The sequence below is a fragment of the Anas acuta genome, chromosome 5 (genome assembly GCF_963932015.1).
Source record: "Anas acuta chromosome 5, bAnaAcu1.1, whole genome shotgun sequence".
In the NCBI taxonomy this organism is placed as follows: Eukaryota; Metazoa; Chordata; class Aves; order Anseriformes; family Anatidae; genus Anas; species Anas acuta.
Window position 1 is genome coordinate 7080448 of NC_088983.1, and position 18533 is coordinate 7098980.

General features: G+C 41.7%; 1 protein-coding gene across 1 annotated transcript in view; it reads right to left on the reverse strand.

Moving 5' to 3' along the window:
* KCNH5 (potassium voltage-gated channel subfamily H member 5) overlaps positions 1 to 18533 on the reverse strand; it is a 152701-nt gene that overhangs the window by 13047 nt on the left and 121121 nt on the right. The window contains exon 10 of the mRNA XM_068682495.1: positions 14008 to 14204. Coding sequence (XP_068538596.1) covers positions 14008 to 14204 — 197 coding nt within the window. The remainder of the gene's footprint in view (positions 1 to 14007; positions 14205 to 18533) is intronic.

Sequence of the window (18533 nt, forward strand, 5' to 3'; positions counted from 1 at the left end):
TGGCTTCTGGCCAGCCTTACTTGTGACAGACCCGGTGTTCCTGCATATGTCTAGCACAAAGCCACACAGAATATGGGCTCATAGCATTTGCAGAATTCATATTTTTTGTCTGTGTTTTTGCCTTTTACTGTTTTCTGTCTGAAGACCAGTCTCAATAAGCGCCTAAGAGACCCTCCATTCACAAAGTAACACATCAGCAGAAGAAGAGCTTTTGCTTCCTTCCACTTTAAGTGGAAATTTAAATTAATTGGAATCATTATTTTTTCCCCTAAATATTACTTCAACAGACTAGAAAGTGCCTGAAATTTAATCTGAAGTCTTCAGACCTGAAAAAGGGATTTGCAACTGAAAGCTTGTAGATTTTTTCAGCTACGCCAATTGGTCTAAAAAATTAAACCATCCCTCCCTATCAGCCTTGTTTCTGACAGTGAAGACGTTCTAATTGGCTTTCAGAAACTCTGGTTTTATAGGGAACATACTACTAGCTGCCCTATCCATTCACTTCATCATTTTCAAGGTTTTGTTAATTTATTGAAAAGCTTTTACAGTGGGAGCTTCAATTAAAACAATGTATTTCCAATGGCATGCATTGTAGAACACCATCAGTTTTGTTTGGAAACGATGAGTCAGAAATGAAGAAATAATTTTAAAGGGCAGAACATATGAACAACAGACCCGAATGAAAAGGACAATGGGAAGCCTATGTACCTCAAAAAGCCAGGGCATCAGACCTTATTGCATCTATCCATATTACGAAACAGACATCAAATGTGCTGCTTTGTCACTGTTAGACATTCCTCACCTGAACCAGAACCAATAGTGGAGACTATTACAATAGTAACAACAATACTATTAGTAGATTTGTGGGGAGAGCCACTGATTCCAGATTCAAGCTAATTCACAGACGTGGCAATATTCTTGAGTGGAGCAGATTTAGGCTGGTAGATGGGCAATCATTTGCTTGTTTCTATTTTGCTTCTAGAACCCAATCAAGGACCTGATATTTTAAACACTTGTAGGGTTGAAGGGAGAGTAACTCTATGACACACAACAGAGAAGGGTACAAAGATCCCTGGTGTAGCATAGTAGTTAGTATCTGTCCTGCAGAAGGGCAGGATAAATTAGCTTTGGTGTAGATCTGCTCTAATCTGCTTTCAGGTCCAAACCTCATGGTGGTTCTGCTTTCAGACAGCCAAACATTACTTTTTTTTTCCTTCTTGACCCATAAATACAGCCTATTGCTCTAACAGAGATGACTGAATCTGCCAGTCAACCAAGTCTAGCTTTTGGGTAGTGGAAGGTAAGTGGTGCCAGTGATCACCCCCTTTCCACAGATCTTTTGGATGAAGCCCAAGCTCAAATGACTGCTGGACATATCCCCATGCTGACCTTCCCATGGGACACCCTGCAAATGAAGCCAGAGGGACACTGCAAGGGAGAATGAGTTGGGCAATTCACCAGCCCATTCTTCTGCTTCTCCGTTCAGAGATGCCAGGACAAAACAAAACACACCACCAGTGTGACCTGGCAATTCTTTTAAGCTGAAATAAAGACTCAGCAAAGATGAACACTTCTGGCAGATCATTCACTAACTGAAAGACAGGGTCAGCCCACTGCATAACAGACACAAAATAACTCAGTTAAGCCACTGAGAAATCTCAATTTAACAGAAGAAAAAAAAAAAAAAGACCAAAAGGTTATTTAAACTTTTAATATATACCTCGTTTAACTACAAAATGCTCTCTGAAATAACCTTAACAAGTATCCCTGGGATTCTTCAAGTGAAACATCTCACTCAGCAAGAGCTAAAATTTTCCCAGCTGAGAGCTCTCAGTTGGCAGCATGTGAGTAAGGAGTGCTGGTTGTTGAAACATGCTGTAATTGCCTTTAATATGCTCCCAGCTAGTGCTTCAGTGGGGAGGAATCTCTTGGGGAGAAAAAAAAGACCCAAGACATAAGCACACAAACATTGAAAAGTATCCAGACAAGGAGAAATATTCTGTGAGGAGAATGTGCAACCCACACCAAGGATAAAATCTCCCTTTAGCCAAAAGTGGTTGGTGTTGAGCTACCACTGAAAGTGTTTTAGCTCAAGAGATTAAAGGAAACAGTTTTTCAGAGACATCTGTAACCATCAGCAGACCAGGGGCCTTCAATTTATGTCATAATCAAATAAAAACTTTTTTAAAGAGCAAAGACTCCATTTCAATGATATTGGCAATGTTTCCTGGTACCTGAATCTGAACAAGTGAACATCTATTCCTTTCTGGGGCAGAAAGTCAAGGGAAACCACCCACGGCCAGAAGAGCCTGGAGGAGAGCTATCCACCAACTGGAGAGGTACCTCCAATGGCACAGAAATACCACGGTGGCCATGACAAACCTCAACACAGAAAGAAGAGTCCTGTTCCACAAAGGCTATTTGCACAGAACTAAAATTGTTGATGACAGTCATATCAGAGCTTCTTGCAGGCAAACACAATGGGTTGCCTAACAAACACCCAGGGAGGACTGAATGTGCCGACTATCCCCAAAGGGACCATTTCTAACCTCAGAAGATGTGACTGAGGAACACAACAAGTGGTGACTCTTGTGAGCTTTGCATTTATTTCTGAACATTATCACCAAAAGGAAGAGACAGCACAAAAGAGTTAACTAGTGGGGGTATGGGGATGGGATAAACAGATGGTGTGGTGAAGAGCCATTTCCTTCCCATTTACATGCTGACTGCATTAAATCAATCCCCGGGCTTTCATGTCAGTAAGCTAAGGCTCTGCTGGGGAGGATTTTAGTGATCTGGCTATATCCTACTCGTGGGTATCATTCTATTGTGTCCCAGCATTTAGCTTATTCTCAGGGAAAAGTTCCTTCAAATTTCTTCGTGTGATTCTTGGTGATCTTCCCTAATACCAACATCACAGTCACTGCCTCTTTTCTAGATGTGGATCTCTGCAAAGCTCATCAACACTGTTTTACACTCCTATCCATGCATTTAGGCACTAACACAGGATGCTCCTTAGGGGCTGAGCCTGCTGTTTTTGCAGCCTTAGCTTATCTCATTGCTCCAGACCCAAACAAATTAGTTTATAATCCTCAGTATTGTATACTTTGGCAAATCTGGCTTTAAAAGTGATCAGAAATGACCTCCTCCTGTAAAACTGGAGTCAGTCCAGTTGATTTGTCCCCTGTCCGTGCCTGGGACTATTAAAAAAAAAAAAAAAAAGACAACTGTACTTGGACAAATAACAGGTCTTTGCAATCAATAACATTGATGATTCTGTAGTTCCCCATTAGTGACTATGCTGCACCCTGTTTACACACTGTTTGTATCCTTTCTACCACTCCCTGTGCACACACAATTAACAAAACACCAGCTGCTACACGATAAATGGTGCTGCAATGATGCAGAGCGACACCAGACAGAAGTACAGATCTCTGGCTGTGTTACCTTTTCATCTCAGACGCTGCATTCATTTCCCAGCGCTCCTTGTGACCTCTGGGACCTTGGCTAAAGCATCCTCTCTGTTTTCCTCTGAGTTGAAATTTTTCTGCTGCCTGAAAAATGCAGCTATCCCCTAACTTCTCACAGTAGACACCATTTCTTCAGTCACCTTCTTCCAGGAAGATCTTGCTCAGACACTACTAGGAGGCTGAATCTTCTCAGCGGGGTCTGGCACCTACCCTTTGGTGCTGGATGTGCTAAAGATGTGCAGCTGTGCCAGATATTCCACCCATGGCTGATCCATGGGACAAGAGCATCTGCCCACAAGCAGGTTATAACAACGTTAAACAAAGCTGTTGGGGATTTTGCAAGGTCAATCTGTGTCTCAACAGAGTCCTTACTTATTAGCAACTGCAGACGTTGGACTGAATTTGAGCATAACTGGTCTGAGAGGAAGCTCTTCAAAGGGACACATTACTGATGGACCACAGGGCCTTGGTTCAAACTTTCTGACAAATGCTTTAAGATACAGCTTATGGTTCGTGTTGATCAGCCAGGCATCTGTTTGGTATATTAATGCATGGCTGGGTTGTGCTTGTAAATTATTATTCATGTACTTTTGTAGAACATCTTGAAGTTATTGGCTATGACTTTTTATAAATGGAAACAGGGATAATTAATAACACATGAAAAGCATGCATGATTCAGTTCCTCCATTTACCTTCCTACTGCAGCCTTCTTTGGCAGGAGGGCTAATACAGCCTGGGAGAGGGATGGAGGTCATTCATAATTGAGCTGCTCTGAACTACCAACAACTGTTCCATTTAAAAATGGATTTGCCTTAGACACATGATGGAGATGGAAATTCATTACAATGGCAGGAGTTGAGGAAGGCAGAATCAGTACAAACGGTGAGCTAGACCCAGAAATGAAGTGCTGAGAAGTCAGGATGCTCTGATAAGGAACATGGAGATGGAGACCTGCATGCCCATGCACCAAGGGGCAAGTGATTGGTACAAATGGGAAAGCAAAGCTGATCTTGATAAAAATGCTACACTTCAGCTGACCAATAGAAATATCCCATTTAGAAAGTCTTATGGGCTGTCAGACAAAGCCAAAGCCTACTCCTGTGGGAACAGGAGCATCCTCCATAGAAAAAACAAAAACAAAGCAGAGGCCAACAGACTATTTCCAAGAGGGCTGTGTATTCAGAGGGCAGAAAAGTAAGCTGCCTGCCCCAGATATACAGTAGACCAATAGAAATATTTAGGTAGGAAGCTCTATACAAAATCTTTCCATCAACTGAAATGTCTTCTGCTGAATACCAATAAAACAATCTAACCATCAGCTGAAAGCCCAAGGGGAGGCCTGAAGTTTAAGGATCACTGACAGTTTAATTAATAGAGTTAAAAGAAACAAATTTAAAAAAATTTAAAAAGTTTAATTTAAATTTTAAAATTAAAAAAAAAAATAAAAAGTTTAATTTAAATTTTAAAATTTAAAAAGTTTAATCACTGAGTATGCTATGCTCTAACAGTATCTTACATCTGAAAACTGTATTCTGTTTTGTTACCTTTAAGAAGGTAAACAAATTAAGACCAGGGGCTGTGGAAACTGAAAAGTGAAAATAGGAGGAAAAAACATGGATTAGTAATAAGTGTTCTTTCCTAAATTCACTATTTTTTTTTTGCCTTTCAGCAAATTGCTCAGAAGTGCAACAACAGGGGACTTGGCTTATTTCAGGTTCTTCCCAGAATACCCCTGTCCCTACTGACAACCATTCCCACCTCTGGCATATATGTAAATCAGCTCCTCAAAAAATCGCTCTTCCAGACTTCCTTTTCACAAGACCTAAACCAAGGCAGCTTGCTAATCACAGCGACTGGATGACAATTAGAAAAGGCAAAGTCAATCAACTATCATTAAGTTGGAAGTGACAGGCTGGGGGTTATTTTTAACTAGAACAAGTGGGATTAATAATTCTCCACCAAGTTCCTCTTGCCCTTTGTGTACAATTTAACTCTTACCTACAGGCAAAGTTTCCTTGCCCTCGAAGGTAGCCCCAAAATAGCACTAAAAGCAAGGTAAATCTAGGAATTGCAGTACTGCAATGATTATCACATGCTGAGCCAGCATGTTTGGGTATTATCGCATTTCTGAAGTGTTTGCTGGAAAACAATAGATGGATGGATTTATAATTGCACAGAAAAGAAAGACCTTATGCAGGGAGTTTTATTTAGCATTTCACAGCATTTCAGGGGCTTCGTGGGGAGCCTTTTTGTGCAAGCCAAGACAAAAACCTGTCTGGAGAAGGGGAGGCAAAAATAAAATTAGTGCTATCTCCGGTGCAAAACAGCTATGACATCATTACTGTTATTTCTAGACTGGACAAAACTGATCCCTTTTTGGGCTAGGAGAGAAAACTCCCTCTTAGGTGAGTGCTAAAGCTCTGCCTGCTCCCTGTGAAGCCTATGGGCATCCATTCATATGATCCCAATGAACTGGCAGAAGTTCTCTCTCCCCAGCTATGGCTTTGGGTGCTTTGCAGCTGGCATTCCCAGTCTTGTGGTGGAAAGGTGTAAGGGAGTGAGAATTCAGGTGCAGAAACTCATTTTTATATTTGAAAGTCATGCTGAGTTACTGAAACTGGCAGTCAACTCCAGCAAGCAATGATGGAAGCCAGCAGAGAACTTGGTGTTCAACATCTCAGCTTTGTAATGTTTCGCCCTTTTTCTTCAGTTGTGTTGGAGAAGTTGTAGATCTATGTGGTAATTAAGCTCAGCAACTCACGCAAGAAATCCATTGGTCAGAGTGAGCTGTTTGGAGGGTGTGTGAGGTATCACAACAGACCTCTGTCCCCACTTTCTGTGCAAATCCCACTTGCTAGAGGTTACCTGCAGAGGCTACCTGCAGCAGCAACAGCTCCCAGGACACACTGAGGACTTCACAGAATAAACTGTCTACTCTCAGCAGTACCACAAATATAATACGCCCTGTCAGCCCACGGCTGGCCTCATAATTTATTAGGCACCAGGGGAACCATACAAAACCATGGGGAGAGCAGCTTCATTAGGACACCTGCCCAAGACAGCCTGGCGCAGAGCTAAGCCTGGCAAAGTAACTGCCCACAAGGGAAACTCAGGCACACAGGGACGGTGATCTACTCAGGTCTGCTGCGGGATGAGCTCCTGTGCCTATGTTCATCACATCAAAGCTCAGAGGGGCTGATGATAAAAACTTTCCTAACTGGCAATTGAAAATGACACAGCAATGCTGCTTCTTGTTGCACCGTGCACATTCCCTCCCTTTCTTTAGTGGCTGGCAGAGATTAGAAGCATCAAATTTAATCAATGAAGGGATGTGAACACAAAATATTTATTTTTTAGTATTTACAAGATTAAAAATAGCAAACCTTTGATTTATTTTTATCATCATTCAAGTCCTGTGCAAGCAACACTACCCTGAATCAATATTAACAGACAGCCTGCAGAAAGCTTTCTGAGTGAACTAAGGAGAGTCTCTTAATTATGGCAGCTTTCTAAACAAGAAAATGGTATTAATCCACAAAGAGCACATTAGTAAATCACTCTCAGTCTGGATCTTCCCTCTAACATAGCCAGTTTACACTTTTGTTTTCCTACGGATGCTGCCCATCCCTGACATTTCCTGATGAACGATCTGTCCGCACACAAATAAATCACTCCGTCTGCATTTCCCTGGCTGCACGAAGAAGAGATGCCTGTACATTTAGCTGGGGTAAATCAGCAGAGTGCCTTGTGTAACAGCTGCTGAGTCTCTGTACAGAAAGCAGCACATCAGCACATACAATTTTCTTCTGCAGCCGTACCATACTGTTCAAAGATACTTGAACGAAAAGTATACTAAATTGCCTTGCATTTCCCAACAAAAAACAACAGTAAAATAATGGCCTTACAAATGAGATCAAAGCTATTTTGATTTAGACTTAGACAGAGAAAGAAGCTGCATGCCCATGAAAAAATAATTCTACCTCTGTAATGCCAAAGGATTATTAGGATTGGGCTCAATGCCACTTCTAACAGAGTTGGTGTTGCTTTGCCTCTTGCTCTTTACAGAAGCACAACCAGGACCTCAGAAAAAGGTACTTAACTTAGAGATTATATTCAAAATAGAATAGGGGTCTACTGGTACCTTGTGGGATTAATGTGTCTCTGAAACACTATTAAAGATAACAGTGCATTGGTTAATCTCTACAACTGCCTTCAGTTTGAAGGCAAAATACACTAATCCAGGCTGTGCCATAAATCTGCACTACCCCAGACATCCCAGAGACCCCAGGTGATACACAGTGCCCTATTTTCAGGTATTTAAATGCTCACTCAGACACGCAAGCCCTTGAGGTGGTAAGGAGAGGAGAGATTTTAGGCTTATTATCCACTCCCCCACCATCTACGAACACAGTCGCAGCCACAGGAGGACGCAGAGCAGACCCCTGTGCTCCCTCTGTGCCTGCAGGGACAGGGTCAGCAGTGCAGTTGCTCCCACACCCCCAATTCTCCCCCGTCTGCATGACCCAGGCTGCGCCCAGAAGCAAGGGCTGTAAGGGAGATGATGAAGTGGCAAAAAGGAAAGGGAAAGGAGTGAGGCACACAGGCAAGTCAGGTTCACAGCTACCAAGAAAAGTGAGAGAGCAAACCCCCTGACAGCTCTTATACAGCAATCTCTCTGTTCAGGGACAGCCATCCCATGCCGGCTGGCAGAGAGGCACGGAGGGGTGACGTTAATGCTGCTGCAGCTTTCTCTCTGAATTTTTACGCTGCTCTTCTACCTAGCAAAGTCATGTACGGCTCTCCAAGGACTGACTTCCCTGCTGTGACTGCCTCAAATTCAAATCCCCGTGCCCCTGAAGAGGAGACCAAGGAATGACTCGGGAGCAGGAGACAGGAGCAAGGAGCAGCAGAAAAACTCTGAAGCTGAGGTCTGGTATCCCCGCACCCATGGGAGCACGTGGACTTCCCTGCAGCACGAGGGGCAGCATGGGTGCAGTGCTGAGGCCGTGCTGGGTCCCATGCACATCCAATACACACCTGGACACCTCCAGAGGTGGTGCCAAATCTCCATCACTGAAACAGTCCTTTAGGAAATATAGCAATGGAATGATAGCATATCTGGAGATAACTGAATACAATAAGGTCAAACAATAAAAAAAAAAAATGTGTTACGTGAAAGCTTCTTAGAGCATAATGGAGGCTGCAAGGTCTGCTAAGATGCCAACAAAATGAAACCGTATTGATTTTGGAGGGTGTAACTTATTTGGTCTGTGATCGTGCTAAACTGTAGCTACAGCTAAACTATAGCTATAGGACTTCATTTTCTGGAACAACACACTCACATAAAAAGAAGAAAAAATACAAATAACAAAAGACCAAAGAGGGTCTGCAAATGCTTTGAGTCCCCTGGAAGGACACGGAAAAGAAACACACCATATGCTTTGCCATCAAGAAGTGGATCAAATTAATTTCCAATAAGCTTGAGCAAGCCACTGAGTTGCAAACAAAACTCTGAGTTAACAGCCATGCCAAAAGCCTGCTGGCTATATAAGCCGTAATAGAAATTGATCTGTTGGATCTGCCCTTCCAGAGGCTTGATGGTGAGCTCACTGGGACCCTTGCCACTGGCTTGAACCAGCAGAGGAATAAACTCCACATGCAGAAGAAAAGTACCAGAAGTGAGAGGTGGATGACGCCTGGCAGTAAGCACTTTCCCCAGCACAGGACTGGGGCCCAGGGCCCCACCAGAGCCCCCCCAGCTGATCTCCATTACTAGTCACAGCTGCTCTGTAAGCACCACATTCCTCTTCCTGCTTCTCTTCAGCAATAATGACAGAAAAACTTGTTTTGCCCAGATAGGTTTTGTCACCTCTGCTGTCCCCACACGGGGGAAGATCCCAGTGACAATGGGAAAAGGGGTGGCAATGGATAATGAACCTGCCAGTGCAGATGGACAAGGGCCACAGGAGGTGCCCTACATCCTCTGCTTCGCTGTTACCCCCTAGTTCTGTTTGCCAGTGTTACCCAAAGACCATGGTCTGATCCCTTCCTATGTGAGCAAGTCAGGACTGAGAAGGAACACCAGCTGGCAAAGTGCAAACAGCTCTGAGCAAAGCTGCCTTTATTGGAAATAGCTTTCAGAGCTCAAAACTGGCGAAAATCTGCAAGTTCACCAGCACAAGTGCAACCTGCAGGAGCAGAGGCCAGTGCACAGAGCAACACCTTCTGCCTCTGACATTGTTTCTGCATCAGGACACTCGCTAATGTAGCATGACATCCAAGGAGTCTTAAAGGTGACAAAGGGGATCCCGAATGAGCCTTGGTACTACCTTCACTTCTAGGAGACATGAATGCAGAACTCAAATTGAAATAAAGCTTTTTCAAAAATTATGTGACACAGAAATGATGTGTGATTCACTCAAGAAACAACACATGATTCATTAAAACCTCAAGCAAAAACAGAAAGCCAATTTAAAAAGAACTTATTCTGACCTGAAACAGAAAGACAAACAGGACATTTGTATTAAGAGAGTGTAATGGCTTCACCTGCTTTTTCACCTCAGAGCTTCACACTGTGCTGGAGGAATTAGATAACATCAGTCAGTCACAGTGTTGTCCCTGGCTTTAAGAATATCACTGGGAAGAGAACTAAACCTCTCCAGAGGGTATTTCACTGCCTTAAAGGCACTTGTTCCTCTTCACATTTCCTTGGCTCATTCCTAGCACACCTTCCAGGAGCAAATGTGCCAGAGACCCTCTATGGCCAATTGTCTCCATCCCTGGCCGCTCCAGGTTCATTTAACACAGCTCATTTTGCTCACAGTAGTATGTGACCATATGAGGGGAAAATGCTTACTTTACTTAAGCACAAGAGAATTTCAGCTTGGATTTCAGAAGGGTGAAATTTCAGTTTGATTTTTTTTCCTGCACTTCCACAAACTGCAGTGGTCTAGCAGTTAGCTGAAGATGGTGCATTAGTTGGTGTAAATGGAAGAAATGATGAGAAAAGGAAAAAAAAAAAAAAAAAACCTTTAAAAATATCTCAGCTGAAGACTTGTTTTCAGTGGAAACACAACTGGTAGCACAATGTAGGCTTTCCTTCCTGATTTTGACCATCAATATAATATACATATATCTGTACGGGTTTGGGTCTCTTGGAAATCTGTCTTAGCTCCCCTTCCTTAGGCCAAGCTCCATGGCTTAAGCTTGTAGAGGCCCTCACTCCAGTTGCATGAAATCTTGAAAGGCACTTAATGAATTAGGCATTATTAATATTCTTTTCCAACATCAGAAGGCAGTAATTAACTCTTTGAAGACTCATCCCAAACTCTGCTTTATTACTTCCAGTCTTCAGTGGCAGCTATGTAATCTCATTGTGATTTTATAGAATAACTTTCCAGATTAATTATTTTCCCTATTTGAAAAAAAAAAGTTCAAAGTCCTGGTTCTGCCTTGGAGTGTACATTAGTGATGTTAGATGTGCCATAAAGATTTCAGAGCACGAAACAAGATACCCTGTAATACTCTGCAATTACAGATTAAAAGTCACTTCGTCACCCTGAGCAGGAGAGAGGACTGCGGGCTGAAAAGCTAGCAAGCACACTCACTTTATGGGCTCATAAATGCAGCGTGATGGCTGAGCTACCTAATGCATGGAAAAAGAAAACAAAAATCCAGAGTTGATAATAGCATGCTGAGCAGATGCCTTAAGTAGGTCATTCAACATGCCAAGCCTCTAAATGTTATTTGGGAGTGAGAAAACATTATTTTCCCACTTCAGTGTGACTTTCTCTTCCCTGTCATGTGGAACTAACCTTTTCTGCTCAGTACTATTATTAATTTATTAGCCTTTTGAACGTTTAAATTGTTTCACAGTCTATAGACTACATCTAAGTGCTTGTTGAGGGACAATGCAACACAAATACGCGTGTGTATGCACCCACACGCACGCATGCATATTTAGAAGAGTAGACCTGATGAAAGAGCAATTCTCTCTGTCTATATATTTTTGACAGTGAGAACAAACAGCCATTTTCTCGAGCACAGAACTGCAAGGAACGTATTTTTGTTATAATTAAATGTCAAACCTTACAAGTGATGACTATGTAGAAAAAGCATTAAGTATATTTCTATTGAAATCAATTAAAGGAGACAATGATTTTCTTTTCATTTAGATTACGTGACTTCAGCACAAATTGCTGCAGTACAGTGCAGCTCTGTCAGCCCGCTCTCACTGCTTTCTCTTTGCCTGATGAAACTGTCCTGGATGGCATGGCTTTTCTTAAAAGATGAACTCACAGGCAAACCCTTCTGAGCCCAACAAGGAATCACATATAGTTTCAGTAGATACAACATTTGAAACAATCTCACTAATAATTTTATGTAACAGGACTTGGATTGTGTTCCCAGTGTTGAAAGTAGTATAATCTATTTTGTATCTATAAACAACACCCAAAATTTCTGCAAAGCAGACTCTGGCTCAGCACAACTTACTGCAATACTGGGAGTAAGACTTTTCCTGAAATAGCTCTTGAGCAACACTGAAGGAGATATCATAGGTGAAGTTCATCTGTTGTACCCTAGGTATTTAAAAGTTAGCAATCAAGGACTCCCTCAACACTCAACAGAAAGGGGATGATCCCAAAGTAGGGATCATCACTGAAGAGGAACCAGATGATTGTCCTCTAGAAGAACCACTCCACATGGGCTATTAAAGGTGATGTGATTACCTTGAATCACTGCCAGCATGGCACAATCCATGTCTCCAACACTGAGCTATGCACTGGGGATCTGAACTCCCTGAGTGTTTTTCCACTTGTGTGACTCTTTCTTCCAGGGCCCTGCAGGAAACCAAATTGCCCAAAACAAGGAGCATAGTAGAGAAGAAAATCCATGGAAAAACAGCCAGGCAATTATGCCCTAGATGCATCCCAGGACTGTAGAGTTGGACTCCAGCACATTGCCCTGTCAGGAAAAGCTATCTATGTGTTTTTAGCTGTGCACAACCTTGTCATGCTAATGGGGGCAGGGGATTCCCAGGAAGCTAGCTGAAGTGACAGGTTCATAGTTTTAAGAAAGAAAGAATACATTCTGGCAGCGTATGTGGCATTGTCTTGTCCCATGAAATCACAGTCAGGAAGGTCTGAGCAGAATTGTCATCCTGGGACTGGAGCTGGTGGCTTGTCACAGTTAGGTGAGATGGCAAGGGAAGGATGCTGAAGTCACAGCTTGGACAACATCTTATCAACAGAGAAGCGAAAAGCCAGAAACCCCAAACAAGCTTTCAAGCCCCAAAGCCCTTCCTCAGGTCTGAAGTGGAGTTAACAAGCTTCAAGTCAGAGGTAAGCTGACAAGCTGGAACCAAACCTGATTATAATTCAGCTCTTTCAGACTCCTGCACAGGCAGAGTGGGACTGTAATCCCATTGCATCTGCTTTTTGCCAAGGGTATTTCGTGCCATACGTGGTATATTAATGAGCACAAGGAATGCACCAAAAACTGAATTTCCTTTGAAAGAAATATTTGTAAGATGCTCCAGTGACCATGGAGAAAGTATACTCAGAAAAGTACAATTCTAGTTCTGTTCAATTCCTGTTGCTTCAGAGGCTGAAATTATCTTGTAAAATACCAAGGTAGCCTCAATACATTATTAGGTGAGATGCCCTTAGGTACAGCTGTAGAAAAATGTTTCAGCAGCTAGAGGATCTCAGTTAATGCTCAATAATCTATAAATCATTGTTATGAGATTTCTCTATGCAAATGAAATTTATATAACACTCATCAATCTTAAAAAAAACATCATAAAGATTAAATTTTGCAGCCGCAATGCGAATTAAAGAATCCCTTAACCTGTTTTCAAGATACGTCCTTATAGCTAATTAATTTTTAGATGGAGTGCTCTTTGAAAGGACTAATGGATAGTGAGCATTGCTGATTGATTATAAAATGAGCAGGAGGATTTAAAAAGTGAGCTGTGAATGTAAAATTGCTACCAAGCTTTATTAACCTTGCCATATTAAAATTTTCAACTATGCAAGTGCGGGAAGCAGGTATTAAAATAATACTTTTGCTGAGTACATTTTATTTATTTAACATCAATAAATTTCTCTTAGTTGGTCTGCGCCATGCAGATCCATCAGGCTGTTCTCTTCTGACCTATTTCTTGGCGGGTGAGAGACTGAACCTCACCTCTGAGGAATCTAGATTCTACATTCGCTCATACTGTAACATATAACTTCATACATTATGTAACAGAAAGTAAAAAAAATGGAAAAGAAAAGAAAAAAGAAAAGAAATTGAAAAGAAAGAGTAATTCATGTCATCCTGCCTGCACTGCTTCTCAGGGCTGCAAATCTATGGCTAACTTTTATTGAGCCATCATTAACAAAGAGCTACAACATTTATTGAAAGGCCAGTTAATCTGCAATGACCTGAAAACATCAAGAGTAAATTGGGGGTTGTTCAGCACTGCATACAGTCTGCAGGACTGTGCAATTTCTTGGCGAAAGAAATGGGAAAACAAGAGCAGCTGCCTTACCCGCTTCCTCAAATTGCAGGTGAGTGTGAGGTTCCTCGAGAATGAGTTTGCAAAAGCAGTATAAAAGTCCAACACTTTAAGCAAGGCTTCTCGTTTAATAATATGTAAATCGCAGTATGTCAGAGCCCGCACATTGGCACACGCATGGGCCAGACTGGTTTCCTTCCAGAAGATATCGCCAAACACATCGCCTTTACCTGAAAAACAGCAGCACAAATTTGTTAAAAGGTAACACTTACATGGTGTTCTTCAGCATATGCATGATTTCTTCCTGAACTCTTATGCTTTTGATTAAGCTAACATCAGCTCCCAGCTGTGAAAACTAATAAAAGTTTTAAAAATATCTGAGGTACTTGAGCATCCTTAGCAATAGCCCCAGGTTTTTAACATATTTATAGACTGCCCTGAGAAGTGTCACAAAGCATAAAAGCCAGATTGTAAAGGTCTTGGTGTAGCTGAAGATGCTGGTAATGGATTTTCCAAAAGTTCCTGAACTTAGAGGTACTTAACTAATGGTCAGGTTACTAAATATTTCTGAGGATCTTTCCTAAATTATATAGGAGCTCCACTCTCACTGAAAGCTGATACCATTTAGTTTTTTTTTTTTTTTTTTTTTTTTTTTTTTATCACCATGGCTTTGCAGTGCTGTATAAAAGCCAGCTTCCAGGGACTGAGGATCACATTTTAAAGACAGTTTAAACACTTCTACTTCAGCGTGAAAGGCAACGTTCCTTCAGAAAATGCACCCAAAGTTTCCTGAGACTTTCAACCTCTAAATACCTGGCTCTAAATCTTGAGCAGTTTCAAAAGCCTGTTTCTAAATCCAAACACATCAACTTAAGTAGAGGGTTATGCTTATGTCTGTATTTACATATTTGCTGACTATGAAAGGGTTTGACCCCTTGGACACCTGCACATTTAAATAGCTACAATCACATGGGAGGTGAGGCCCTGGGCGAGGGCCACAACGTGTGGTAGGTGGCTGGCACCTCAAATTCTGAAGCGTGGTACATGGAAAGCCATTTGCTTCAGTTCCCAATGATATTCAAGCCCTTTATTTCAGTAGTTATTAAGAGGAAATTAAAATCAATTGGTCAGTGGTGTTATCTTTATTGATTTCGGGTACCTCAAGCAGCCCCTTGGTGAAGGTTAGAGATTTTACAGTTTGGGGATAGGAAAGGTAATACACATTTTCATACTTCTTCCTTTAAGGGCTTGCAAAATTTCACTCTGCTCTATTTTGGGAACACAGGCTAGAGTTATAATTTATCCAACTTATTGCTCTTTGGGGTCAGAGACTATTTCCCTATTTTGGCCTCACATATCGTATTCAGTTAAACAGGACCAACATTTCTAATGTAGAGTAAAATGTGATCTACGAGTCCCTGTCTTCATTCCCTTGTTTTCATTTTGTAACAGAAGTCTGTATGGCAGAATCATCCCTCAGAAAGGTTATAGCATTTTCATTGAATTGCTTTTGAATAATTCTACATATTTAGATGTAATTAAAATTAACTGCAATATATAGTATTGCTGATAAAATGTATAAAACAAGTTGCCTTAAAATGCTTTCCTTCTCACACAGCATTTCCTACTAACATATAATTTATCTGATGTAATGTTTTGAAACCCTTTGCTGTTAATTGTCCTTGTCTATACGCATAGTTCAAAACCTGGTTTACAGGCATACTCAGCACAGTTACATAATTTACAGGAAACAGACCATTTCTGAAGTGCACAAAAATTGCTTAATGCATTTGCTCTCTGAGGTGGACACAGGACGGAACTCAGTGCTGCTTTCAGCAGCTGCAGACTACAGTTAAAAAGACAGAATTCAATAACAGGGACTAGTATGATTTTTCCACTGAAATGTGAGCAAAATACTTGTTTTCCTTCTAAATTTAAAGTAATATATAACTAATTTAAGACAAGAAGCTGGAAGCAGTGGATGCTGACTCAGAAACTCTGTAGGATGTTGTGCTACAGAATATACCCAAATCACCATTCATAAAACTGAAATCTCCTCATCTTCCGCAGTTCAGTGAGGCAGGAATGATACTGGGTTTCTCTAAAAGAATCTGAGTTGAGATAAACTGAACCTCTTTGCTCTTTCATGGGTCATCACTCAGTGGACTTGAATGGTGAAATGGTTACTTGAAGAGACGACTTAAAAGGTAAAGCTGGTATTTTGTCTGCTGCCAATGCTCATTGATTCGCAGGAGGTGACTATAAGAGGCCCATAAGCTCCCTTTATGTTGCAGTTTATTCTCTTCAGTGAGTATAAAATCTTGGAAGCACTCGAGGCTTTCTGAATTTGATGTTTCCCCACACACTTCCGAGTCTCATTTGCCTGCTATAAATGTGCTAAGGAACGTCCTGAATGAAAACAAAACCAACCAGATTCTCCAAAACAATGCACGTTTCCTCATAAATACAGAGATTAATGTACTATACTTCGTCCGGATGAGCTGTAGCTCACTGTGTGGAGAGCAGTAATTATTCATTCAAGTTTTATTTAACACAGTGCAACTAACTGGAAAAAAAAAATCTTAAAATTATAATAAAAAATGTACCTGGCATGACTTAAACCCCAGCCACTCGGAGGCACATCTGCAGTGCACGCCAGCACGACGTGCACACACCTCCGGGGACAGCCTGGGGCTGGGCTGCTGATGCAGAGACACTTGGGACTGATGCATCCCACAGCCTTCTCAAAGTCTCTCTCTTGAGATTTTTCAAGATCCAGCATGTTATCTCCCAAATTTGCACTGCCCCAAGTCTTGAGCAGTCCCAATACTCCTCCTGAACTGAAGCAAAGCTCTAGGAATTTCCCTTGTGCCACTGCTCTTGCAGTGCCTGAAGCATTGCTAAAACAGGGAGTGCTGCAAAGTTAAAGTGGGAGCCTCTTGTGTACGCTTTGCACTTGGTGTAAAGAATTACACAGAGGAAAGGCAAGGAGAGTCAGGATGTAGATGTTGCTGGTTAAAGGTGACAGAAGCCCGGATGGAAGGATCCAAAAAAAAACAGAAACCAGGAAGATGTGTGCAGGGTGTTGATTGTGAACTTAATTTTTGCTGAAATAGCTCTACTGGTATCACCCTAAAGACAGACTAAAATTTTCACTTGTCTTATGCATATATGCCTGTACATAAAAACATACATATGCATGTACGTATGTATATATTTAGAGAGAATTATACAGCATGTAATTATATAATATATAATTATGTTTCTATATATTATTCTGATTTTTTTATTCTGGATAACTCCCACACAGAAGTCAGGGAGAGGGGGCGGATGTTCTACACAGCCTTGCACCATGGACTGAGTTGCCAATTTGTGAAACTGCAGCTCATGGTTGGACCTCTCAGGCAGAAAAAAATCTTAAGGGACTTATGAAACTCCCCAGGGGCTCAAAATGGGAATGAAAAAGTCCTTGGATTCACAGGGAGGAAACACCCTTGTAAAACAGAACCCCTGAAGAACCTGTATTTATCTCTGAAAAGAAATACATATATATGTATCTTTCTCCAGATAGGGAAAGAAACAGCTAAAAAATATCCTAGTAGACATGATAATTTGAGAGGGCTGCTTTTGGAGAAGGTTTGGGCAGGCAATGAGAGAATGAATTCCAGGTGGAAAACAGCACTTGGAAGAAAAACATATAAAAGGGGCCCAGGCTTCTTCTTAAGGTGATAGCTCTTGTGGATGGGAGCGAATTTGGAAAATATATTCTGTGCAGTCTTAGCAAATAGGCCAGCTAACCTACCTCCCATTTTAAAACATCTCCCAGGACCCATCACTCACACTAGCAAAAGCCAGAAACAATGAATAATGTAGGCTTTCCATCAGGATACGCTTAAATCTTCTGTTGCTTATGAAGGACAGAGGCAGTACAAAACAATTTTGTTGCAGAATCAGTAAAACTGTATTACACACAGAAAATGTTCACCTAATTTGCCCAGGTACAAATAGCCATGAAGGATGCACAGACGTGGAGGTCAGGAACCAAATATCAAGTCCCTGTAGCCATAATTACATTGCTACTGGTACAAGAATCCATACACATACATTTGTCTGTGCGTATACATCTGCAGTGAAAGCTCTGGCTGCCAGGCAGATGAATCTTGGGCTGATGTAGATCTCTAATGAGCAAGGAGGGAACCTGCTCCGGTTACTCGCAGCAGCCTACAGCTCCGTATTGGTTTGGCAAATAGGCCAGCTCTGCAACTCCTTGCCACAGGACATCAGGGTTGCAGAGGTTTAAAAAATAACAGCATGGATTCGTGGAATAAAACCCACCTGTGGCTACTAAACACAAGAATTTCCCGTTGAGTGAGGGAGATCTTGAAGCACAATCTAATGGAGGGTTGGAGAACACTGGTTGCTTCATCTTCCTACTTTCTCCTGCACATCTGCTATTGCCCAGTTTTGCAGACAGGGTACTGGGCTGGCTGGAGTTGTGGATTTAGCTGATCCAGCTGCCTGTGCCCAACGAAGGGGTCTGGAGTGATGCAAGCTCACCA